The sequence below is a fragment of the Pseudoliparis swirei genome, chromosome 15, assembly GCF_029220125.1.
Source record: "Pseudoliparis swirei isolate HS2019 ecotype Mariana Trench chromosome 15, NWPU_hadal_v1, whole genome shotgun sequence".
Taxonomy (NCBI): Eukaryota; Metazoa; Chordata; class Actinopteri; order Perciformes; family Liparidae; genus Pseudoliparis; species Pseudoliparis swirei.
Genome location: NC_079402.1, coordinates 9,931,362 through 9,955,491, shown reverse-complemented (window position 1 = coordinate 9,955,491; position 24,130 = coordinate 9,931,362). Strand labels below are relative to the sequence as shown.

Below are 24,130 nucleotides of genomic sequence, written 5' to 3'. Positions count from 1 at the left end.
TGTATGTGTATTTGTATGTGCTGTAGTCTGCTTTTTCTTTTTGCATGTACTATAGGTAAACATGCATATTTCGTTGAGTCATAGTGAGGTCACATCTCTTGCAACATGGATGAGTCTTGACTCTTGACAATCCAGGATGTCCACGTTTTTTTTAATAGTTTTGTTGTAATATGTCAAAAAGTCAGACACATCTTGGATGTGTACCCTAGAAACTCGTAGGAATATGACGTTTTTAGTCCTGTTTGAGGTTCTGGGAGAAGCCTGGTTAAACACTCCCTCGGACAAGGGAGGAGTTTTTTAATATCCAGGATGTGTACCCTAGAAACTCGTAGGAATATTTTTTTTTAATGTAATATGTCAACAAATTTGACACATCTTCGATGTGTATCATAGAAACTCGTAGGAATAGTAACTTTTTTATTTTGTGTACATTACTTTTTCTTTTTTTTTACGGCAGCCTGTTGGTTGTCACGGCAACGTTGTGTGTGAGTGGGGCGCGTGTCAAACGAGTGCGAAGGTAATTCATGGAGGCGAGCGCTACTTAAGCTGTAGACCACCAGGATAACCATGTAGGGCGACCTGCTGACACCGGGAAGCAATGGTGAGAGAAAACGGTCTGCTCACGACGCCGGTTAACGGTTAACGATAGTTCGTCGCCTTGCTAGTTAGCTAACTAGTTAGCATGAACCGGAGCCATGTCTAGTCGTAATCTCCCCCCGGTGCAACACCTGCCTCAGTGGACTCGAGTCGGGCGATTCGGGAAGTCTGACACTCCGCGATATTTACCGGCGAGCCAACCGCAACAACTGCCTGTCGCCCCGCCGGCGATCCGGGGAGCGTGCGGTGCGGCGGGGGCGTCCCGCCACGGCGACGTGGACCCCCGCAGCGCGTCGGTCCAGAAGAATATCCAGTTCCTTCAGCAACAACACAAGGACACTCTCGAGAAGCTCCACGCAGAGATAGAGTATCTCAGACGGGAGAATAAAGGTAAAGAAACCAGTGGGAACAATACCATTATTATTTTACCAGTTTTTATTTTTTTTATTTTTTATGGTTAAGGAGCAAAACGGCAAATAATGCTTTGTGATCAATATTCTTATTCATAGATGGTTAGATTAAAAATTGTAACTTGTTTTATTCCCAAGAGAATATTGCAGGGTAATAGTGTTCTTGGAGGAATCGGCTACTTTATGGACACCAGGCCCAGAAGAATCCATATCACTTTTTAATTTTCATTTCAAAGGGGTAAACTTAGCAACCTGCTGTTGTGTCCACAGCACGCCTTCTATGTAATTCATTTACATGAATGCCAAAGAGCTGTCCGCTTCTGATAAGGTGATGAAAAGAGAGACATTCAATAGGTACCGTGGTCTCATAGCAACTCCAGGGTTTTGATGGTCTCTCGGTGGGAGGTAGACAAAGATGCAGTGTCACTTTACTGAACAGGTCAAATGCTGTTCCATATAAAGGCCTCTCGCCACCACCAGGAGACTCTCCAGGAGATCTGTCTCGGCAGTCGGGCCCCGTGGAAACATAGGCCGTCCGTCGGGTCCGTGTTGCATGATTGTGCCTCCCTACAGTACATTGCACACTAAAATACTCTCAATGTGGATTTTGCAGAGTTGCAGTATAAGATGATAATGGAGCCTGCAAATTCAAGTAGAAAAGGTAAGAATCCCTGATTTACTGTTCTTTTTGGTTCTTTCAGGTAAGCTCAGAAATATGGCTAACATCTTTATGAAGGGATATATGTGTATATTTTACATTCTGGTATGAATATATAGTGATATTTAAATCAACCAGGTGTTAACAGTATATCACTGAACCTTACTTCAAAGGCATCCTCAGAACAGAAAGGCTATGTTCTTGTTGTTGGTCTCTCATCCTCGGCCAATTAGGTGAAACTCGTCTACCAAATAACAGCACATGTGTTTAATAACAGTTCAGATTCTAACACTCCTTTTGTCGGGTCCTCTTTCTTCTAGGGAAGACATACAGTCGGAGAGGCGCTAGACCACCCACTCAGGGAAGTGAAGCTCATACGGGACTCTACCTGGAGGAGCAGCTGCAGGACACGCGAACCTCACAGGACCAAGCACAAAGGTGAATTTACATTCAGATACATCTGGTTCTGTTCAGCAGCTGCCTACCTGCCTCAGCGTGGATGTAGTGGGATTATATAAGGTACGGGATTTTTGAGAACCCGTGCCTGTTCAAAACTGTCTGTTGAGAACAGGCTGAATGCTTGGCCTGTGGGGGTGCTGCTTGCATCTTTCTCTGGGAAAGTGCTCAGACAAACAACTTCACACTTGACTGCACTTCGTTGGGACCTGAACAATGACCGGCCATCACACAGCTCATCACGGTCAGAAACAATGGTGAAATACAGTGGGTACGGAAAGTATTCAGACCCCTTTTAAATTGTTCACTCTTTGTTTCATTGCAGCCATTTGCTAAAATCCAAAAAGTTCATTTTATTTCTCATTAATGTGACTCAGAACCCCATCTTGACAGAATGTTCTTGGCAATTTTTTTTTTTTTTTTAAACCCTGAAATGTCACATGGTCATAAGTATTCAGAGCCTGTTCTTTCTGTCAAGATTAAAATAAACTTTTTTTATTTTAGCAAATGGCTGCAATGAAACAAAGAGTGAACATTTTAAAGGAGTCTGAATACTTTCCGTACCCACTGTAGGTCTGCCATCTGGTTCACAAGAAAAAACACCAAGGGCCGACTTTACCGCGTGGCAATCTTTAACAACCTGGGCAATTATAGATTCATTATGATATGAAAAGTATTGAATTATGCATATTATAACTAAAGTAACTTAAAAGGCCCCCAATGCATATGCAACTTGGCTGTATAGAGTATATACATATGCATATGCAGCTGTATAGCATAGTACTTACTGTATACTCTTCTTGTACTTCAGAGGAAAACATTGTAGTACTAATACGTGGTTATATCACAGATTCAGATTTGACTCGTGAAATACAACAGTTAACATATGATTCATTGTTATTTATTCAATTATCCAGCATATTATCCTAATTTAAAGGTCCACCTTGAACCGACATTCAGTACCCTTCAAGTCATTGTGCCTCGTTTTCACTGAAGTAAACATTTAAATGCCGGATTTTTATTGTGTGGTATTAGTAGTTTTACTATTGATAATTAATAGTTTTACTTGAGAAACATTTTTTGCTTAGCCTACTTCTTCTACTTCAATACCAACATTACTAGGTAGAGAAAGGCTGTAAATTAAACAAGCATTTGGGCCCAAAATCACTTAATCCAATCCTGAAAAACACACAGAGTTCTGGATTACGCACAATCAGAAACATTGATAGAGGAGGTAATTTACAAATAGATACATTAGTCGCTTGTTATGACATAACCACCTCGGTTATAAAGTAGAGCACAGATGTAATTAGCAGAGGTATTTGGCTGGCGATAACGTTAAATCCATACAGCGAGGAAATAGAGCGAGGATAGTCTGAATAGCCCATACATGTGTGTGACTCAACTGTAATTCAGCTGCTAAAACATTAAGAAAACACTGAATCAATCTAAAGAAAATCTGATAATATCTCATCTCATGATATCACTGTTCAGCTGTCCAGCTCTAAATGAAATTATAGCAATACACTGACATGAAATGACATGTTTGTTGATACAAGGTCATGTCATTTTGAGATGAGACCAAATTAAGCTCAGTATAGGTGAAACACAATGTACAACACGAGTCATATAATGTATAAGGTACATAACATATTGAACTAGAATGGGCACTCGGTAGAGCGCATACCTTAGCATATCACAAGATTGGGCATTGAATTATGAACATTTTGGCATTAGTTGCATGCCAATTGGACAAAAATGTATCGTGCTATGGTAAAAAAAGAGTTTGACCTTTCCATGACCTTGACCTTTGACCCGATTGATCCCAAAATCTAATCAAATGGTCCCCGGATAATAACCAATCATCCCACCAAATTTCATGCGATTCAAGAAGATTTTGACCTTTTCGTGACCTTGACCTTTGACCCGATCGATCCCAAAATCTAATCAACTGGTCCCCGGATAATAAACAATCATCCCTCCAAATTTCATGCGATTCGGTTCAATACTTTTTGAGTTTTGCGAATAACACGCATACAAATAAATAAATACACGGCGATCAAAACATAACCTTCCGGCATTTTCAATGCGAAGGTAATTACATTATTATAACCTGAATGGCACAAAGAAGATGTCGAAACAAGAACACTTTCATCCCCACCACATGCAGTGGTACACCACAGCGACGGCATGGGAAGAAGCACAAGGCGGGTTCACAGAGAGGCTGTGACACTGACACTGAATGTCAAATCCAAAGTTTATGGCCAGCATATGTATCAATATTTGTAAATCCAGATTGCAGTCCAATCTTGTTCTTCTGATTTTATGGTATGGATTTCTTCAAACCATATATTATTTGATTAAACCCTGTTTGTGCTTGATTGGGTATGCCAAGCTCAAGAAGTTATATTTGTTAAAAAAAATTGTATCTAGGGTTTTTAGTGTGTGCTTATGCAAAGACTCAATTCATTTGACCACAGTGCAGTTAGCACGTATGAACACATAGATCTGGTCACATTCAAATGTTGGACACTTTTCCAGCATTTCCTCATGTGGGAAGGCTACTCAGAACATTTTCTCAATTTAATAGTTTTAATGTCCTTTTTTGTAGGTGCAAAATATACCTTGTCTTTTTGAAAGCCACATATTTAGATACAATCGACCCGCGTCCCATTGGTGACGTTGGTCCTAGACTCAACTCCGAGGAGCCTGGGCCATGAGAGACATATTGTACATCTGATCTAGTCGTACAAACAAGGCAAAGGAATAGAGTTGAGTCTCGCTCTGTACGTGTAGGCGAAGCACCGAGACGTTCACAGCTTTAACAGCTTGTCTGTTATTGCTCATTGGTATTGTCTCCCTCACTACTCGGCAGCAGCATTGGAGAGGGCAGCGACGTTCTGGGATCTGCCAGACCGGACCATAGCCCGGACATGAAGGGGGGCCTCCTCACCTCATTACAGCCGCTACGAATCCACAGCCATCCCTCCCATCCGCCGCGCGCTCCCACACTGCAGGAGTGCGAGGTCATCATCCGGCAGCTCTACAATGCTAACAGTTTACAGTCTCAGGAAGTGAGTTCCCCATCAACAGACAATATTAGGCAAAATAGATTCAGCTTTCCATAATTGTGGTATTTCTTATTATTTAGTTGTTTAATAGATCTTTTTGTGGGTATAATTTCATGACTTTATGACTGTGCTTTTAGATTATTCGTGTGAAGGCGTTGCTGAGAGATATTGTCTTGAGCAAGAAAATAACCTCGGAAAATCACATTCTGACCAAGGCGTACCTTGTTGATGGTACCCGGTAAAGTGATACATTATTATCATTTTTTAAGGTATTCCTTTCATTTTAAAAATAAAATAAAATAGCACAGTTGTGACAAGGGTGTCTTTTGTTTTTGGCACTTCTCAGCAAATCTTCAGAAGAAAAGAAATTTCCAAAACTTGGTGTTCAAACATATCCGGAAAAAACGTATGTAAACCTGTCTCTCCCTCTAATCTCAATAATATAGCATTTACTGCCTGTTGTAACAATACAAAGACTTTTTGGGGCCCTAAAAGACTAAACGCCATCTCGGCCCTCAGATAAATCTGTATATTCCCTTTTCCCAGGGCTGGACCCTCTCATTCTGGTGTGGTCCTCCCGGCCCTCAAACAGAGCCTCAGCTCCACCATCGCAGACCGAAAGAGGAGGACCCGGGCGGTGCAGAGGGACCGCTTCAAAAGGACGGTGCAGTGACGGGATCAGAACCTAACACAGCTGCTAAGAGCTGGGGGCTTTTCATGGTTGTTCTAAAAAGCCCTTTTCAGTTATTGATATCCATTTGAAGTATTTATAGCCTATAAAATGTTTTTTTAAGATGTCGATCACGGGTACAGAAATCTACTCTCGTAGGACACATAATATGAAAAGATTTTTAAAAAGGTCCATAGACTTTAAAAGCCTTTAATTTTGCACACACAAAAAGAAGATGAAACATGGTCCCAAATCTACCTTTTTACTGGAAATTGTAACTGTATTTATTAATTTGACCTTTTTTAGTTTAGTTCTCACTGCACTTTTGTTGTAATTCTGCCAAAAGGATGGTGGAATTGTTGTATATCATATAATTGTATATAACCAATCACATGTTACGTTTAGCTCAGTGTTCAAAATGTTCACCAATGCAAACAACCACCGTAAAGTCTTTAACAGCACATTAGTTAATGAAACAGGAGAGACTCTTCAGGGTTACTTCTCAGGCACTTTTTGTATTTATTTATTGCTGTAACTGGCCTGTTATCGGTCTTGCACCTGCAGCACAGCTTAGCGCAACAATACAAAACTCTATTAAAATGATCAGCAATCTACTGAGTTATTCTTTCTGTACCACTTGACACCCGAGTCCATTTACCGGAGGCAAATGACATGAGACGGTAGTTCCTGAATTCACTTCTCGGGAAAGGTTGCGCAGCAAAGCATATCTCAGACTGCATCTCACAATGCCAGCTGTGCTATATTCAGCTGCACGATGTCGGCAGTGTCTCATGCAGTGACTCTGCATTAGATTAGGAGATGTCTGAGGCAGCAGACTTTAAATGATCACTCAGCAACTCTGTTCCAAGCTTGACTTCCACACATTCTACAAACCCAGATAATTGGGGCTGCACAAGGTGCACCCTAGCATTACTGAAAGAGACATACAGCTTATATTAAGGGTGCCTCCCTTTCTAATGATGTTCTCAAACCCCTCACGTGCCTTCTTGTGAAATGCAGACGCTTTTAATGCCACCGTGTTTCATAAAGTATGAAACAGTCTATAAAGGTTGCTTATGACTAATCATGCAACTGAACAGTCAACAATCTAAAATAAAATAAAAAATGGCTGAAACGTGACTGTTATGTAGCCTTGTTTTCACAATGTATTAATTGTTTTAGTTAAGATGCATGAAATGTGTGTATTTATTATAAATACCATAATGAAATTATTTATATGACCTACACTGAAAACTCCATCCTACCGTGTCATGAAATCACAATATATGGTTTAAACAAAGCTGTATACCAAGTGAATGGCTAAACCATGTTTGTAATGACGCTTAGAGGTAAACAGTATGCATCCCTCAATAATTGGGTCGTTTACTTCTAAGGAGTAAGGGGATGTTTGTATGTATCTATCCTATTTTTTGCTCCCCTGTGTTGTGTAAATGTGTGAATTAGCAGGCATTAGCCGTCGAGACCCAGTGGGTGTGAATCTATTAACATGCAGGCAGCGCTGCAGTGATGAGAGCTGCTCTCTGCCAGCTGCAGCCTCGTGATGCACGGGCACAGAAACCTCAATAACCAGAGGAACAGAGTTACAGCGTTATATTTATTTTACTTTCATCAATTAGCAGAAGTTGTCCTGACGCGTTGGAAGGCTCGTCGTGTTTAATATGAGTTTTTCAGCATATTCTTTGGTTTATCACTCTTTATTCAGGCTTCTTTTGAGCCACGACACCCCCTCCATTTCAATTCCCTCTCTCCCTTCCAGCATATTGTGCTGAGGGTTGGGGAGCTCCGAATCGATGTGTCACAGTGCTGTGCCAGATACTAATACTTAAAATAATGAGTTTGAATGGAGGGGAAGTTGGAGAACAACAGGAAATTAAAATAGGGAAACATGTCCAACTTTTTACGGGTGGCATGAAATAGCTGACGGAGCAAATGTACTGTACCTCAAACATGTGAGCCACAGTCAGCTACGGCCGTGAGGCGAAGAAGAAATACATCATGAATATCACTTCACATCATCAGGCAGACAGACAGGGATGATTGGGGGTAAAACTGTCATGACTTAAATCATCAGCCACTCATTATCACGATACAGTAATAGTGGAATTAAACAGTTTATTCTGCCTAGGAATAAATGTCCTTTACTTTGAGATGTCAACAGATGTGGTGGAAAGAAAAAAATAAACTAACTACTTACTTTGCAATTTGAGATTGCATAAATATATTATAGGATTAGCTAAGCATACATTTTAAATAATTACACCCCAATCGACATCAACAGCAAAATGCCACTTGCACGTAATGCTTCAGTTATAACAGTCCAATGCTAAAACAATGAAAAGGAATACAGGAGTACCTTATTTCGCTGATAATATTAAGTTTATTTTTAAATGCAGGACTTGATCTTGTAGTATTTTCCACATTGTGCTGTTGCTACTTTTATTTATTCAACCTTTAGTTATTCGGACTGAGTTAGACAGGATACGGATGTGCATGTGAGATTTACCCGTCATGTATGTGCATGTAAGTTGCACCATGATATTGAGAGTTATGCAATGAGCAAATTAGTCAACTTGTTTTGCACTTTACTGCAAACTGTTTAAAAAAATAACACCATGGAACATGCCTGTGTGGTCGTGCTGCTGTTATAAACATTTCTGCACTGTATTTGGACTTTTACCGCTGGTAGTTTGTTCTTTATCGTTGGTCATACAAAATGTTCTGTAGCTGTGTCCCGGAAACGTGATCGACACTTCGCTCTGGGGGGGGAGGGGGGGGCTGTCCGTGGCTCGTCACCCCGCCCACCCCGTTTCCTCCCCCCCCACCTCCCCCTCCAGGCGTCAGTGACGTGCAGACAGAAAGCGGGACCTGCCCTCCCGTCGCCATTTTTCGGTCTCGTACTCGTACTTCTGGTGTCTCGGGTGAGGGGGGGGGGGACGAGCAGAGATAAGGGAAACATCAAATACTGAACCCGTTAAGCCGTTATCCCTCGCGAGCGGTCGGAAATACGCGCGCGAGCTTCAGCATAACGGCGTGGCACCTGAGATGAACGCGCAGGAGACGCGCCGCTGCTGTGAAATCTTTTTTTGTGTGAAGACGTGTTGCGGGCCGCCATTTTTTGCTCCGCTGCCTCAAAAGTCTGCTCCGGCTCGAGAAAGGAGATTCAAAAACGCATTTTTCATGACTTGTACCTCACAGTGAGACCACGAAGAGACGAAGTAGTCCGCTCGTTTCCGACCTGTGGCCACTGGCGACTTTTTCTCTGGCCGACAGATGTAAAACCGAGTCTACCTTTTCCGTTCTCAGAACTGACACTGACTGGAGGAGATACAATTATTAGACGCCTGGTGTTTCTCGGAAGGCGGAACGAAAAAGGGAAGCTTCATTGATCCGCTGTTGCTTTGGTCTTCGTCGGCGTTTGGCCGTCGCAAGTTTGTAGTTGTTTTTTTGTGTGTATTTTGGCCGCTGAAACAATCCTTTGACTGCGGAACACAGGAACCACATAATGGTCCAAAGTTGGATCAAGCCAGTCGCAGCCTGTCTCTGAAACACGTCAGGCTGTTTGTGTTTTCTGTTGCCTGGTTGTTTTTTTGATCCGCGGTCTCTAGAGTCGGCAGCGTTTGTGCAGGACTCCCGGGGCGACGAGTGCCCTGCCCTGCATCTTTCTCAACCCTCCGGCTGCCTGTGATTAACTCTTAACAAACGCGCGCACGCGTTTAAAAAAAACCGTATTGTCTCGTCTATTTTGTAATGTGTCCTTCTTATTTTTAAATCTTTATTAACTTATTTTTTCGGGAGCAGAAATGTCAAACGCTCGGTTTGATTCGTCTGATCGGTCCGCCTGGTATGTTGGACCCGTGTCGCGACAAGAGGCTCAGAACCGGTTACAGGGACAGCGGCACGGCATGTTTCTGGTTCGCGACTCGTCGACCTGCCCCGGCGACTACGTGCTGTCGGTGTCCGAGAACTCCAAAGTGTCTCACTATATCATCAACTCTTTGCCCAGCAAGAGGTTTAAAATCGGCGACCAAGAATTCGAGCACCTCCCGGCTCTCCTGGAGTTCTACAAAATCCACTACCTGGACACGACCACGCTCATCGAGCCAGCCCCCAGGTAGGAACGTCTCGTGGTCACACACGACTGGGCCCCACCACGTTTTACCACCGGAGGACTGGGTGATCTGGGTTAATAGGCTGTCTATTTTAATCAAAAGCAACCCACTTACAGGCCTCAGTAACTTCCTCGTGCAGCATTGGTTTGTTTGCCACATTTTGGACAAACTGGTGGCACTTCCACTGCACCAGCACTCCCAACACGCATCCAGTGCATTAGTTGGCAGTCTGTGGCGTGTCCCAGCAAACAAGACAGCAGCCAAAGATGCTAATGCACGTTTGTGTTTATTTACTCTGTTGCCATGTTTGCTTACATACAACTAGAGCTCTCCACTTGATGTTACGTTTTTGCTTCTTCACCACTGATGACAGGGCTTTTTTTTAATCAATCTGTATGTGGGATTGCTTGCTCAGTCATTTTAATAAAAATATAGATGTTTTCTTTTAAGCCTTTGTTTTGCCAACTGCGTACATACACTACATTATTATTAACCATGAGTTGAATGCCAGTCAACAAAAAAATATGTGACAGATGTCCCTGATTTTATGAGTGTTAATACTATCCAGTTTTTAATGGTAACTGCATTGTGTCTTCTGGCTTGGCCTCATTGTTATATTCTCTCAAGGTACCCAAGCACAGTGAGCGGTCCTATCCAGCCCATGGGAGGCCCAGATGAGAACCTGGAGTATGTGCGGACTCTGTACGACTTCATTGGCAGCGACGCAGAGGACCTTCCCTTCAAGAAGGGGGAGGTCCTCGTCATCCTCGAGAAGCCCGAGGAGCAGTGGTGGAGCGCCAAGAGTAAAGAGGGACGTGTCGGGATGATCCCTGTGCCCTACGTGGAGAAATTGGTCCGGCCATCACCTCAACCCGGCCAACCTTCCCATGGATCTCGCAACTCCAACAGCTATGGGATCCCCGAGCCCTCCCACGCTCTCGTCCACGCCTACGCCCAGCCTCAGACGCCATCGCCATTGCCCCCCGGATTGCCTGGAGCAGTTATCAGCCCTCTACCGTCCGTGCAGAACGGCCCCGTCATGGCAAAAGCCATCCAGAAACGAGTGCCCTGCGCCTATGACAAAACTGCTCTTGCTTTAGAGGTAAAGTACATTTGGAGTTCACTTATCTAAAATGTGTTTCCTCTTTCATTTGATTATTTCCCTTTCTTCTCTTGTTTGCCTGTCTAGGGGATAGTATTGGCTTGATCAGCTGTTTTTAAAATTATTCCATAATGGATTGCTGCTCTTGTGAGAGATTAAATGTTGTACTAACGACAGTCGTAAAACTCCACTTCAGCGTTTGTGGGTTGTAATGGCCAACAGAGCAATGTGGAGAGAGTTGGGCAGAGGTGTGTTTTTGGATGTTAGAAGTAAAACAATGTGTCTGAGGTCTGATTCATTCAAGGGGAACAGATCTTCAACCGGGTCTGTCGCTGCAGTGCAGGCAGGTGGATCTCCGCCGGGTGACTCGATACACGGGGTGGACGTCTGCCGGAGGCGGAGCGGCGAGCGTCCACATGCGTGTGGTGCCCGAGCTGCAGCGGCAGACAGTTGAACATCGCTCCCACTCCGCATCCCAGCCGTTTCTGCCCTCTCCGGTTAAAATATTCAATTCCTTTCTTGCCTCTGACCTCTGTCGTTGGGCGTAGTCGGCAATGTGCTTTATTGAATCCGTAACCACGCTCGACAGTGAGGTTCCAGGGTTCTGTGGTCCACGATGTGCATCACTGCAGCAAGGAGAGAAGTCAACCGCTGGCCATGAAAAACAAGCTTCTTTGGAAGTGTTGATTTGACCACAGTTCAGAGTTTGTCGTAAGATGCCAGTCTTGCGCTCCGCATATCGTCACATTCGGCCCGGGAGCTCAAAGAGGAGCCGTGAGGACGAACTGCACTCGGCGTTGAAATTGCGTCAGTCAGTAGCAAGGGAACGAAAGGTTGTTTTTATGTGTGACGGTGTCGTATGATAACGTGCAGCCCTTCTTTTACGTGTAAGGCCGTTTCCTGCGTGGTCACACCGGTAGATTCATAACCCAACAGCAGCCACCCTGTCTGCACGCCGTATCTGCAGGGGCTTGTTGGTAATGTGCAGCGAGTTGACAGCTGGTTGCTCCGGGCGCTGGCATCGTGCTGCGTGCTGATTGGACGGTGGGTAGATGGTCCTTGATGGCGTTCATTGGAAATGAGTGAACGTGTGCCACATTTAGTTTTTAGACAATTTTGGAGAATGCTAAATCCACGTTGGCAGTGGTTACAGGGTTCGTACGGTCATGGAAAACCTGGAAAAGTCATGGCATTTTAAAATGGTCATTTCCAGGCCTGGAAAAGTCATGGAAATGTGTTATAATCACATGTTCATTCAGTGGTGAGATTGAGGGTACTGCGGTGGGACGACACCATCATGTCCCAATTTCAAATGACGGGTCCGAGCGGCGCTCCACTCTGACCGGTTGCCTGAAGCTCGGGCTCAAATCTACTTGCTAGCCGCTGTTTCGCTTCTCAGCTCCATTGTATTTCCACTTTGTGCCCTCCGGCTCATTCAAATCCGCTCCGACTGCGGTGACATGCCGGAGCGTGTCCTGTGACGCACCACCTGCGCTTCGTATATCGGGCCTCCGGAATGCTCCGCTCTGGATCCCCGGCCGAGCTGCAGCGATGCCCCCGGGGGACGGTTGGAAGTGGAAGGTGTCTCTGGGCTCATCGCTGCCGCCGCTCTCCGGCATCAGAGTGAGTCAGCGGACGTAGGAAGTGAAGCCGGCCGCTGCAGCGTGGGCGCTGTGCTCCACGACGGCCCCGTGACTCTGAAAGGAGGTGTATATTTGGATCGTGAGCAAACCCGGTGACGGGTATTCATTTAGAAGGTCAGGCCGCTCGGTCTAGTTGTCTCGCGCCCGTTTGTGTTCTTTCACATTTACATTAATAATTGCCTCAGTAAGGACTCATTTAAATCCTGTGTGGATCCCTTCTGATGGTTGCTGAAGTTATTGATTGGTTATTGCAGTTGTGCTTCCATACACTTTGCCAAAAAAACACAACTCTAGCCTAAACATGGACAGTCTTTTTTTTTGGGTGCAATGCTTATAATGATGCTATTGACGAAGAAGTAGTTAATAGTGACTGTTTTTTATTTATTAATTGTGCTGTGATGCCTGTAATCCTCAGTTCCCATGTGACCCCTGCCTTAAAGCAGGAGGACTGAGGAGACCCCGTACTCGGTTGCAGCTGCAGTGTTTCCCACAGATCTGGAGTGGGAAACACTTCGTCCCCCACCACTGTTCTGACACGAGAAATCCACTGGCTCATCCATTTATTTATTTTTTTACAAAAATGCTCATGTAGTTCAAATATATTCGTCCGGCTGTATGTACCTGTGCGGCCCGCCCACGTAAAGTGTACATATAAGTATAATATACAGGACTGTCTCAGAAAATTAGAATATTGTGATAAAGTTCTTTATTTTCTGTAATGCAATTAAAAAAACAAATGTCATGCATTCTGGATTCATTACAAATCAACTGAAATATTGCAAGCCTTTTATTCTTTTAATATTTAATAATTTTTTAATTGCATTACAGAAAATAAAGAACTTTGTCACAATATTCTAATTTTCTGAGACAGTCCTGTATACACTGATTCGTCCTGGATTATCATTAAATCATCCCCTGTCGTTAACAGTTCCACATTTCAATGCACTAATCTTACTAATCTTACACTTTCTTTTACAACACTATATCTTTCAATATTGGACGTTATTAAAACTCTCTGCTCCATAAATATTCTGTATTCTGAATGATTTGAGCAGGAGATGCAAAGGAGCAGACCTCCATGTAAAGGGCCTACGGTATGACGCTGTCCCTCACCAACACGGGGCAATCCGTGGCGTCATCTCTCTGATTGAGACGAGGAAGCCACCATAAAGATGACGAGAAACAAACCGCCGTGTGTCCTGTGGCATTTCTTATTGACTGGCGTTGCAGAAGCTGAGGGTCGTGATGTATTCTCTCTCGGCGAGGCAGACCCAGCATCTCATCGGGTTATGTCCTCATTGGTTTGAGTTTGAAATGATTGACCTCACACTCCTCGTCTGCTCCTTCATGCCTGTGTTCTTTATAGTTAGGATGATAATTCTAAACATTACATTTGATTCTGATTTGTTGGGATTCCGGTTTTAATAATAAGCCCCAAGTACGAAGTTAACGCACGTCTTTTAATTAGGCTATCATTAACAATCAATCTGTTCTGATTTGTAGAATATTAATCCCGTGACATTTTAGATATAATTCAACACTTGGGTCAATTATTCCACCGTGACTGTCGTTTTTGTCTTTAAACGTGCGTGACTCGTTTGACTCCACGCGTCGCACAAAGTGAAGCTTTTCATGACGAAGCAGCATTCCTGTCTTCCCATGATGGCGTAAAGGATTATTGTTTCTCATCATGTTTCGGACTAGATGTCCGTGAAGTTGAAGCTGCCGACGGCGTGCCCTCACATTCTCCTTTCAGTCATGCTTCTTTTTTTTTCCACGATGAAGACTTTGCCCGTCTAATCCCGATGAAGAGCATTTGTCTTTAACCGATCGGGGTCGTGATCAGTGTCACTCACCCATCTGAGCGGCAGCCCTGTGCTCCTGACCGTCTGCTTAATGCCAATGTGGAGCTCTGAAAAACGGCTTTTATTTTGTAATGAATATGAAGTACGATGACCCCTGCTCGTCCTGTAACCCGGCCTCCTGTCCTTCTGCCCTCAGGTTGGTGACATCGTCATGGTTACTCGGATGAACATCAGCGGCCAGTGGGAGGGAGAGGTAAATGGACGGAGGGGTCTCTTCCCGTTCACCCATGTCAAAATCATAGACCCCCAGAACCCGGATGAGAGTGACTGACCCACGAGTTCGACCGGACCGTCGCGTCAGTATTTCCTGTAGCTGAATCTGCTGGCTGTGTCCACCTCTCCCGCCAGCGTCACCACGGTTACGTGCTTGCCTGCTTCGGGCTGTACCATGACAGCGACCCCTCTTGTTGCCAACCGTTGTAAGGCTTTCTGACTGTTTACAGCTTTGGACATTGGTTCCAAACTAAAAAAAACCTGACCCCTCTTCTCCCCGTCCCCTTTCCCCACAGCTGGGCAGTGTTTGGTTGTTTTTTGCATTTGTGTCCTTTTCATTTCCAGATCACTGGGCGTCAGTGTGAGTCTGAATGTGTATGTGCGGATGTATGTATAATTGTGTATGTGTGTGTGTGATCACAATAGATATATAGCACATTACATCACAACATGGTTTTTTTTGTTTTTCCTCTCCTAATATCTGTTATGTTTGAAGTATTGGGGACTTTAGAAAGTGTCGGTGTTTGTTTTGTTGTGAGGATGTTTGTGCAAAGTAGGGAAGGCAATATCCCGACGGACTTTGGAGAGCACTGAGGCGATGAGGAGAGAACCAGCCAGTCAAATGTTATGTCTCCAAACAATCAAGTCACTGTTGTACCTTAACCATCACACACACACACACACACACACACACACTGGCCATGAGTGTTATTCAGGTTGACAGTTTCTTTTGTTTTTCTACGTGCATGTGATGTGTGACTGACGTCAGGAGGAAGCAGGAAAGAGGTTTGAGGAAGAGCTTGGTTGTACCTTGACATAATATATCCCCTCCACTCTTCAACCTGGCACATGTCTGGCTGACGAGACTTATTTATAATATGTTAATAAGACATGACACGGCCATAAGTGATGTTATTTGTGCCACATGATCAAATATAGTTTTTATTTTGTTAGTTTCAACAAAAAAATGGTGTGACATTGAGAGGATGTGTTGTAGAGTGCTGACTGCATGTCCACTCGGTACCTCTCTTTACGGTCCTTCGTATTATTTTGAACAGGGAGGACATTGCTTGGAGGTGAGTAGGCGTTTGGATCGGACAGCGCCGAGCACTAAAAGAGGTTTCTGCTTTCTGAGTGCCACGCTTCAAACGGCACGGAGCAACACCGCGGCCCTGGCCAGCACTTTCCCACAAGCGTCCGACTAAATGGCCGAAGGCGTTCCACTGAGGCGGCGATGCCCGCGTTCAGTGGCTCAGGTCAGGGGAGGAGTTAATGCTTCAGCAAGCCAATGAGAATCCCATCAATGCCTTTTTCCAGAGTAAGATCAATGCATCCTTCTTCTTCTTTTTAGCGCATGCTCTGCAAACTTGTGTTTTTAAATGCCGTGTTGCTCGCGTCAGGTTTGGGATTTCAACCATCTTTGTTACGTCGATATCCGTCTGTGCACAACTCGCCTCTTTGTTCCGACTGAGCTGCCACCAGCGTGGCCAGTAGGAGCAGCCAGTTAAGCAGTTGTGTAAACGATGCCACGCCCACATTTTCTGCTGTAAAAATGCCTCTGCGCCTCATGCTTTCCCTTCAAATCAGTGCTCAGCCATTCACTCAGTCATATTGTGCAGCTCTTAGTCGTATCCCCTTATTTTCTTTTTTTTCTGCCAGTTTATAGTCGGCTATTAAATCGAGCATTTTCTTAAAACGATTGGTGTTCTTAAACTTGCGTGTCTACGGTGACATTTACAAAAGGGAAAGCTGCCTGCCGGTTGCCTCTGTGCATGACCTCTTGGCCGGGGGGGGGGGGGTTCTGCCTGGCCAAATGCTGCTTAATGCCATTGTTCTCCTTATTGAATCCAGTTGATCTCATTGTAATCCCCCCTGGGCTGCACACTCACACCAGTGTGGGTTGTTCTCATCAAACTCAATGAAATCTACTAATTAAACAATACGCCCCGATTCTTTCCTTTGTTGATGTGAACTTGCTTTTCTCTTGCTTCCGAGTTGTTTTGTAATGTGGCATTAACAGTATTACTGTGCTCTCTTCTCATATTCTAGGAAAGTCTGTCTTTTACTTAAGAATTGAAAATTGTGCCTTTTTATTTTCTTAAACCATTTACATGTGTTAATATTTCCCATGGTTAACACCTGTGCTGGTAATGACCCTTTATGTACAGAACAAGTAAATAAAATTTACGTCTACTTCTTTAATTTTCTCTCCTCTATACACATGTTGTCTGTGGGAGAGTCACAGGTTGTGTATCTAGAGCACAGGACAGTTGCTCTAATTTTTGACAGTCCCAGTTTTGATTCTGGCTGCGCCCAGGAGAAAGGAAGCAATTAATGAATTTTAATGAAGGGCTAATAAAAGAAACTCCGCTGACCTAAAGATGGGGAGTGGAAAAGTTTTGAAGGGCAGTGTTTGAGATGAGCATGTTCTCTGACTTGTTTATTCAACACTTTTCAAACCAGCTACACTTATAACACAGGTTTAAATATGTTTATCCAACATCTGTAAAGAAGTGGATGGTATACTGAAATATACAAGTTCTGGCTCATTGAGAAGTAACATTCTCTTCCTCTTTGACCACCGGAGATCACCGTGCCATTTTGAACTACATCATAGAATAAGCATAGCCTCATTGCCCCGCTCTGTTTTTAAACCATGCTGTGTATTTAGTCTCTCCCTGACCTTTCCTGACCTTGGGCTTTGTGTGCATGTGCCAGGTTAAATTGTCATTAAAGCCGATCGATGCTTAGCTCCAGACTGGCTGCAGTGGGAATGACCACGGGGAGCCTCTCGGAGCCTGACCTCTCCTCGGGCTCGCTGCATGTCGGTTGTGGAGAAATGGATTTGCTCGACGGTCAATGGAAGCTTTCCTGCCGAGCTCAAACTGAGAGTTTAGCACACGGGACATGTTCGCTGCTAAAGAATATTAAGATTTCAATTCAATTTCAGTTTATTTGTATAGCCCATTCTCACAAATTACAAATTTGTCTCAGAGAGCTTTACAATCCGTACACAGAGACATCCCTGTTCCAGAACCTCGCATCGGATCAGGAAAAACTCCTAAACAAACCTTTCCTGGGAAAAAAAGGGAAGAAACCTTCAGGAGAGCAACAGAGGAGGATCCCTCTCCAGGATGGACAGAAGAATAGATGTCATGTGACCAGAAGGAATCATTACAGAGTTACAACACATTCAATGAGTATGACAGTGTATGAATAGTTGGTAGTCGGCATGGACCACGATCCAGACCTCCATGATCCATCAGGCAGATGGAGGGAGAGAGAAGTGGGCGGAGCATCAACAGGGCCATGGCGTAAGATAAATGATTTAAAGAGGACTACAATCAAGGTTAAGGTAACGAGAAACATTTAGTCACTGATTACTAATTTCACTCTTTTACAAGCAGAAACCACCAGTATATACTAGATATAAGTAATCTTAATGTCAAGTGTAGTCTTGAGTCTACTCTACATGAGGTGACTGTCTGCCTCCCGGACTGAAGGGGGAAGCTGGTTCCATAAAAGAGGAGCTTGATAACTGAAGGCTGGCTCCTATCCTACCATGTCTTGCTACATACGTTGACATTTATATGACTTTTTGGTCATGCTATACCCGGGCTCCTCAAAGCTCTGAGGACTCAGAAAACAGAAACGGGCTCACACACGACGATCTATCCATTCCTTCTCACTTACACATTAAACTGTTGAGTCTTACACACACATTTATCATGCAATTTTAATGACTTACTTTACTCTTACATCTTTTATGATTTTTTTGTGACATACTCTTACAAGGCCTTAGGTGCCTGAATTACAACGTGTGCATTAGAATTGATCCCATCTAGGGTAAATAATATATTTCTTTTAAGAGGAGTCTGGGATGGACTGCGTGGGCGTCCCAGATGACCCAGGCTACTTATCATCCTGTAATCAGAATCATCCATCTTTACAACCTATATTTTAATAAAGCATCCTGTAGAAACACTGACTGAAAGCCTGTCTGCTCTCGGGCTGGTGCCATTCAAGATGTTGCTTTCTGTATGTATTTTTGTCAGTGATCTTATAAAACAAAATTTTAAAAAGTATCGCACAACAACATGTCAGTTGATATGCTCTAGAAAATGTATTTGCAGTGTCTGCTCCCTGAAGCTGGATGAATGTCCCAGATATGGCCTCTCTCTCTTTCTTTCTCTCTTTCTCTTTCTCGTAAAACATTTACAGCACAGACGCTGCTGCCTTCTGCAGAAGAAACTATGCCAGACTGTGAAGCTCATTTTATACTCACTATCTGCCATAACTTCATCTGGTCAGACTAAAGTTATATATATATATATATATATATATATATAGCTTTATATATAGCTTTATATATATATATATAGCTTTATACATATAGCGCTATATATATATATATAGCTTTATATATATACATATAGCTTTATATATATAGCTTTATATATATAGCTTTATATATATATATATAGCTTTATATATATAGCTTTATATATATAGCTTTATATATATATATATATATATATATATATATATAGCTTTATATATATAGCTTGAAAGGCTTTTTTTCAAACAAACAATTAAAGTGACCCCCACATACAGTACAGGCTCTCGGAAACATGCCATTAGGAAACACTCTACACAATGATATACTTTTAACATAAACTGCTAGAGTGGCCTTCCCGTAGTCCACCCATAATAACAGCATTCCTTCAAGGCTTTCGTGGTTTTATCCCCCGTCGACGACGTCACCGTTGCAAAGTTCACCAACAGGAGTAGGAAAAGAGCGGGTACTGGCTCCAGTCCGCCGCGTGGCCGCCGCGGTGGTGAGCGTGACGGTAGTAGCCGTGCTGTTGAGCGGTGTGTTCGGCCGTGGCAAGGGGAGGAGGTGGAGGGTGGACGTGGGTGTGCGCTGCGTCAACGCCGTTGGAGGAAAGTGGATACCTGGTGTACTCTACAGACCTAGAGAAATGAAGAGTGACATGGCGTTTACATTTCATGGATCATTAGTTTGCATTTCTATTTCCCCGTACACGGACACGCGGGTAATTGGATTTGCTCTCAACCTCGGAAGGCTATTTTAAAATCACCTGTAGGGCTGGTATGGCACGGATGCAGGCACCATCTGTTCTTCACAGCTGTAATCGTACTCTTGCAGCTCCAGGGGCTCAGTGTGGAGACTCTCAGGCGGGTCCTGCTCCGCAGCCGAGGCCGAAAGGTCAACGGCCTTCAGTGGCTGCTGTGTGGAAACCTGACCCCGCTCGGCCTCCGCTGACGGAGAGGTCAAGGGCATCCTCTGCAGGACTGATGTGGAAATACAATATTTAATACGACCACTCTGACCACTGTGATTTGTGTTGTAAAAACTTGAAAATGACTGAAACTCACTAGAAGGACTATTGCAAAGGGTATTCCTGTCCAGAACGGCTCTTTTCGGAGGAGGGCTTCTTTTTGAGCGACAACTAGAGGGAAAAACAGATCATTTATCGCTTTTTTTTCGCCACTTTTCTGCACATTTTGATTACATCTTTCTCCGTTACCTGAAAGTTCATGGTAAAAAAACAAATGTCTGTCTTCAATTTATATACGGAACATTGAAAACGTGTTTTCACAATTCGATTAATTCCGACCTTTTGCTGTGGGAATGGGTACCTCCCTCCCTGAATCCCTTCGCGAAGGGGTTGTGGTCGATTTTCAATTTGGTGATCTTAAAAAAGCAAAAGAAAGATACTGAAAAACTGTTGGTGGTACGGTGTGTTTAGTTTAAATCAGGAATATCCTCACATTGGTGTCGGCTTAATGTTTCATAAACCTGCTGAGCTCATACCCGTGGATTCTGGTAAGCGGTCGCTGCAGTGAAGGTGGTCTCTGGGAAGGAGACGGTCTGAAATGGCGCCCAGCAGATCGTGTAGGGACTGTCGGCCTGGGTGACATGAAACCGGGGGTAGTAGCGTTGCATGGAGTGGAGGATGATCTGAGGGATTAAGAGAGACACATTGAAGTTAAAAGCATACATGTGTGTTCTCATTTGAACCCTGTGTGTAAGATGCGGTCTCACATGGCCGTATTGGTCCAATGTGTTGTTGGTGAGCTTCATCCTGAGAAAAGACAACGGCTGCTTCATCCAGTGACTTCCTGTGGCAGGGGAGTCCGGGTGCATGTATGTCCGACACGGGGGCTGGGGCTCTGCCTTCCCCGCGACCTCCCACTGCTCCTTTTTCCACTACAAAGAGACGGGGGAGGGGATGCAAAGTCATCAAGGGTTAGACCGGAGGCCATGTCTGATTAATCAGAAGTCTTGGTGAAGCATGAAATACCCTTTTCCCCCTCATAATGACTGGTGCAACGCAAGAGAGAAACACTGTCTTTGTTGGCAGACTGTTCTTCACGTTGTGTTACAAAGGTGAGGTTCTTTCTTTCTGCTCCAGTATGCGAAATATATATGCATAGAACTGAAAGGAAAATCCTAAACGACCACTGTTTCTACAAATTCACCACCAGCCAACGACCAAATGCTCTCCTCCAGTACTTTTCCTTTATTATGTAGCTCTTTGTTTCACATGTGTGCTAAAGGCGATATCAAGGGCCAAATGGGCCACAGCAGTTGGTGTAAGAGCCGTTGAGAGTATGAATGGTCGACTGCGACTCATTCACCGATCGTGAATAAGGAGGGATGCTAATTGATTGGGCCTCCAGCTGAGACTGCACAAACAGGAAGCAATGAAAGGCTTTGAAATGCAGCGGTGAACGGCTCAGAGGGCCGGCCCTGTCTGCAGACTGCTGCGTTTTACATACTGCAATCGGCTGGGTTTAATCTCCCAAATGACGTTAAAAACAGTGCATACAGTATACAATGAGCACTTTATATGTATATATATATATATTATATATGCATTTACATATATATATATAATATATATATGCATTTACATATATATACAGGACTGTCTCAGAAAATTAGAATATTGTGATAAAGTTCTTTATTTTCTGTAATGCAATTAAAAAAACAAAAATGTCATGCATTCTGGATTCATTACAAATCAACTGAAATATTGCAAGCCTTTTATTCTTTTAATATTGCTGATTATGGCTTACAGCTTAAGAAAACTCTAATATCCTATCTCATAAAATTAGAATATTTCCTGAGAAAGTAAAAAAGTAGGGTATTAAACAAATCACTTGAGTGTTTAATTAACTCGAAACACCTGGAAACACATGTTTCAAATGACAATTCAAGTGATTTGTTTAATACCCTACTAGTATACTTTTTCATGATATTCTAATTTTATGAGATAGGATATTTGAGTTTTCTTAAGCTGTAAGCCATAATCAGCAATAAATCAGAATAAAAGGCTTGCAATATTTCAGTTGATTTGTAATGAATCCAGAATGCATGACATTTTTGTTTTTTTAATTGCATTACAGAAAATAAAGAACTTTATCACAATATTCTAATTTTCTGAGACAGTCCTGTATATATATATATATATATATATATATATATATATATATATATATATATATGCATTTACCTTGTATTTGAAGCTGTCTGCAGGAACCATGTCCATCATGATGACGTAATTAACAAAAGGCTGGAGCCCAGATACACTGATGCTGCAGTGTGGAAACATTCTCCTGAAACAAACACACAAGGTCCCGTGTCACGGAAGTCATTTCTTCGACAAAGCACTGTTAGTATTTTCAGAAACCAGCGTTCAGTATTGTTACCTTCCATGCTTTGTTATAATCATCTCCGTCCCAATGTTGTGAAAGGACTTCCAGAGGTCAGCGTTCTCCAGGGTCATCCTGATGCTGCCCTGCTGGTACGAGTCAGCAGCCGGGGGGGACGGGGGCATGCTCAGATGCGATTTGGAGTCTGTGGGGGGACATGCCCATGAGAACAGTTCTGCAAAATCAGATGTATGTCATCAAAGACATCCAAAAAGAAAAGAAAAGTTTGTCGGCATATTCAAAACAGGAAAAATATGTTCTTTCACAAAAGAAGAAGACCTTCAGACATCGTATCATAGGTCCGGATAGTTTTTCCCCATCCTAATTTAATGATCAATTTCTCTTCAAATCAGTAAAAAAAAAGAACATTTGGGTTGAAAGTAAAGTAAATTAAAGAACTATGTGAGACTTAATGGCCAAACGCATCTTGCATCTAAGAACAAATCATTGCACGGTGGGATACAGTGAGTTGAAACTTACCAGAAGTGTGTTGCATGTTACACCAACGCGTCCTGAGACCAAGTGATGTTCTCAGATAGGTCTCTACCCTCACAAAGTCTGAGCTTTACACTTGATTGGTCATCGCACAAAAGGGTGGGGTCTGAACAGCCATGTGTGGGGGTGGGGGTGTGGGGGGGGGGCAGGTGAGAATATTACCTGATGTGGTTCAATTGTTCTCGGATGACTCTGTGAGCAGACACAAAGCAGCCGTGAAAGAGATGCCTAGATTTGTACTATCTCTGAAGGGAGATGAAAAGAAAATTCCGTAAACCGTTCCATGAAAACATAAATATATACACACCAGCCAGGTGTGTTCAGTCTTGATTTGCTCCTTGGTTGGCCCGCTTGTTGTTATTGTCTTTTGGACAGAATTGTATGTGATTTTGTAGATACCACCCAAAGACAGTAATCTACCTGCGACTTTGATTCTGGCGATGCAGCACAAATCTACTGTGTGTGTGTGTGTGCGTGTTGTTTGTGTGTGTGTGTGTGTGTGTGTGTGCGCTGTAGGCCTTAAATGCATAAAAGATTCTCTCTGCTTCAGTCTAAGTTGAGGAACAGTGAGCAGGAAGTCGAAGGCCCCGGGGGATGGAGGAGCAGACAGGTCTCTTCCTGGCAGCTCTGCTTGTGTATTGAGGACAAATCATGAGATTACAGAGGTGATTGGAGCTGCAGTGTAGCCTTCACAATGCTGCTTGTCCTATGAGGCCATTTGGGGAGGAGAGTATAGGCTCCCTGATGGAGCGAGCAGTTAGCAGCCCGTTTAAATGGCAGACCGATGGGAAGGAATTTGGGCCTTTAGAGCAACACATATTTAAAGAGTACGAAGCAGTTTGTGAATTTCATCGAGGAAAATGTCTTTCCAGAAATACCAAACATGTCAGGCGTCACAAAACATCTTGAATCTTTGCATTTAATGCAACGGTTGAGCCATATAAAACACTCGGGTTTACCATCGGTGTAAACAAAATACTGCTTCAGTGAAGAAGTTGGAACGAGCAAATACAGAATATATGAGGCTGTCTGACGGAGTGGAGTTTTGCAACCGTAAAGCATAAAAGAAAAGGGAAA

The 24,130-nt window shown here is 43.4% G+C and overlaps 3 protein-coding genes across 5 annotated transcripts; 2 read left to right on the top strand and 1 right to left on the bottom strand.

Annotated features, from left to right (window-relative positions):
* The first annotated feature begins 519 nt into the window (after nt 1-519).
* si:ch211-222n4.2 (uncharacterized protein LOC101885505 homolog) lies at nt 520-6,476 on the top strand. 3 transcript variants are annotated; one of them, XM_056432627.1, is made up of 8 exons: nt 520-987; nt 1,621-1,668; nt 1,839-1,898; nt 1,986-2,103; nt 5,000-5,195; nt 5,330-5,430; nt 5,539-5,598; nt 5,739-6,476. In XM_056432627.1, exons 1-8 carry the CDS (start codon nt 696-698, stop codon nt 5,863-5,865), a joined length of 1,002 nt encoding a protein of 333 aa, XP_056288602.1. In that variant the 5' UTR covers nt 520-695; the 3' UTR covers nt 5,866-6,476. The 3 variants fall into 3 exon arrangements, with proteins under 3 accessions (XP_056288602.1, XP_056288601.1, XP_056288603.1); XM_056432626.1 differs by having other exon boundaries at nt 4,997-5,195; XM_056432628.1 differs by lacking the exon at nt 1,839-1,898 and having other exon boundaries at nt 4,997-5,195.
* A 2,261-nt stretch (nt 6,477-8,737) lies between these two features.
* On the top strand, nt 8,738-17,017 carry crkl (v-crk avian sarcoma virus CT10 oncogene homolog-like). The gene is made up of 3 exons (XM_056432820.1): nt 8,738-9,994; nt 10,620-11,094; nt 14,739-17,017. Exons 1-3 carry the CDS (start codon nt 9,684-9,686, stop codon nt 14,871-14,873), a joined length of 921 nt encoding a protein of 306 aa, XP_056288795.1. The 5' UTR covers nt 8,738-9,683; the 3' UTR covers nt 14,874-17,017.
* Nucleotides 17,018-19,445: 2,428 nt separating this feature from the next.
* Nucleotides 19,446-23,054, bottom strand: LOC130205677 (T-box-containing protein TBX6L-like). The gene is made up of 9 exons (XM_056433175.1): nt 23,039-23,054; nt 22,556-22,703; nt 22,360-22,462; nt 20,886-21,050; nt 20,655-20,801; nt 20,458-20,534; nt 20,216-20,289; nt 19,918-20,131; nt 19,446-19,789 (listed from the first exon to the last, which is right to left on the bottom strand). The coding sequence occupies exons 1-9, from the start codon at nt 23,052-23,054 to the stop codon at nt 19,591-19,593; spliced, it is 1,143 nt and encodes a 380-aa protein (XP_056289150.1). The 3' UTR covers nt 19,446-19,590.
* Between the last annotated feature and the right edge of the window lie 1,076 nt (nt 23,055-24,130).

What these genes read in the sequence shown, in the direction of transcription:
- LOC130205677 (XM_056433175.1), bottom strand. An exon ending in ATTATAACAAAGCATGGAAG is followed by an intron (nt 22,463 to 22,555) that starts GTAACAATACTG and finishes TGTTTGTTTCAG; the next exon opens with GAGAATGTTTCCACACTGCA. An exon ending in CCGCTTACCAGAATCCACGG is followed by an intron (nt 20,535 to 20,654) that starts GTATGAGCTCAG and finishes TGCTTTTTTAAG; the next exon opens with ATCACCAAATTGAAAATCGA.
- crkl (XM_056432820.1), top strand. Translation starts at nt 9,684, where the DNA reads ATGTCAAACGCTCGGTTTGATTCGTCTGATCGGTCCGCCTGGTATGTT. An exon ending in CTCATCGAGCCAGCCCCCAG is followed by an intron (nt 9,995 to 10,619) that starts GTAGGAACGTCT and finishes TATTCTCTCAAG; the next exon opens with GTACCCAAGCACAGTGAGCG. An exon ending in AAACTGCTCTTGCTTTAGAG is followed by an intron (nt 11,095 to 14,738) that starts GTAAAGTACATT and finishes TTCTGCCCTCAG; the next exon opens with GTTGGTGACATCGTCATGGT.
- si:ch211-222n4.2 (XM_056432626.1), top strand. Translation starts at nt 696, where the DNA reads ATGTCTAGTCGTAATCTCCCCCCGGTGCAACACCTGCCTCAGTGGACT. An exon ending in TCTCATCCTCGGCCAATTAG is followed by an intron (nt 1,899 to 1,985) that starts GTGAAACTCGTC and finishes TCTTTCTTCTAG; the next exon opens with GGAAGACATACAGTCGGAGA. An exon ending in CAAACATATCCGGAAAAAAC is followed by an intron (nt 5,599 to 5,738) that starts GTATGTAAACCT and finishes CCCTTTTCCCAG; the next exon opens with GGCTGGACCCTCTCATTCTG.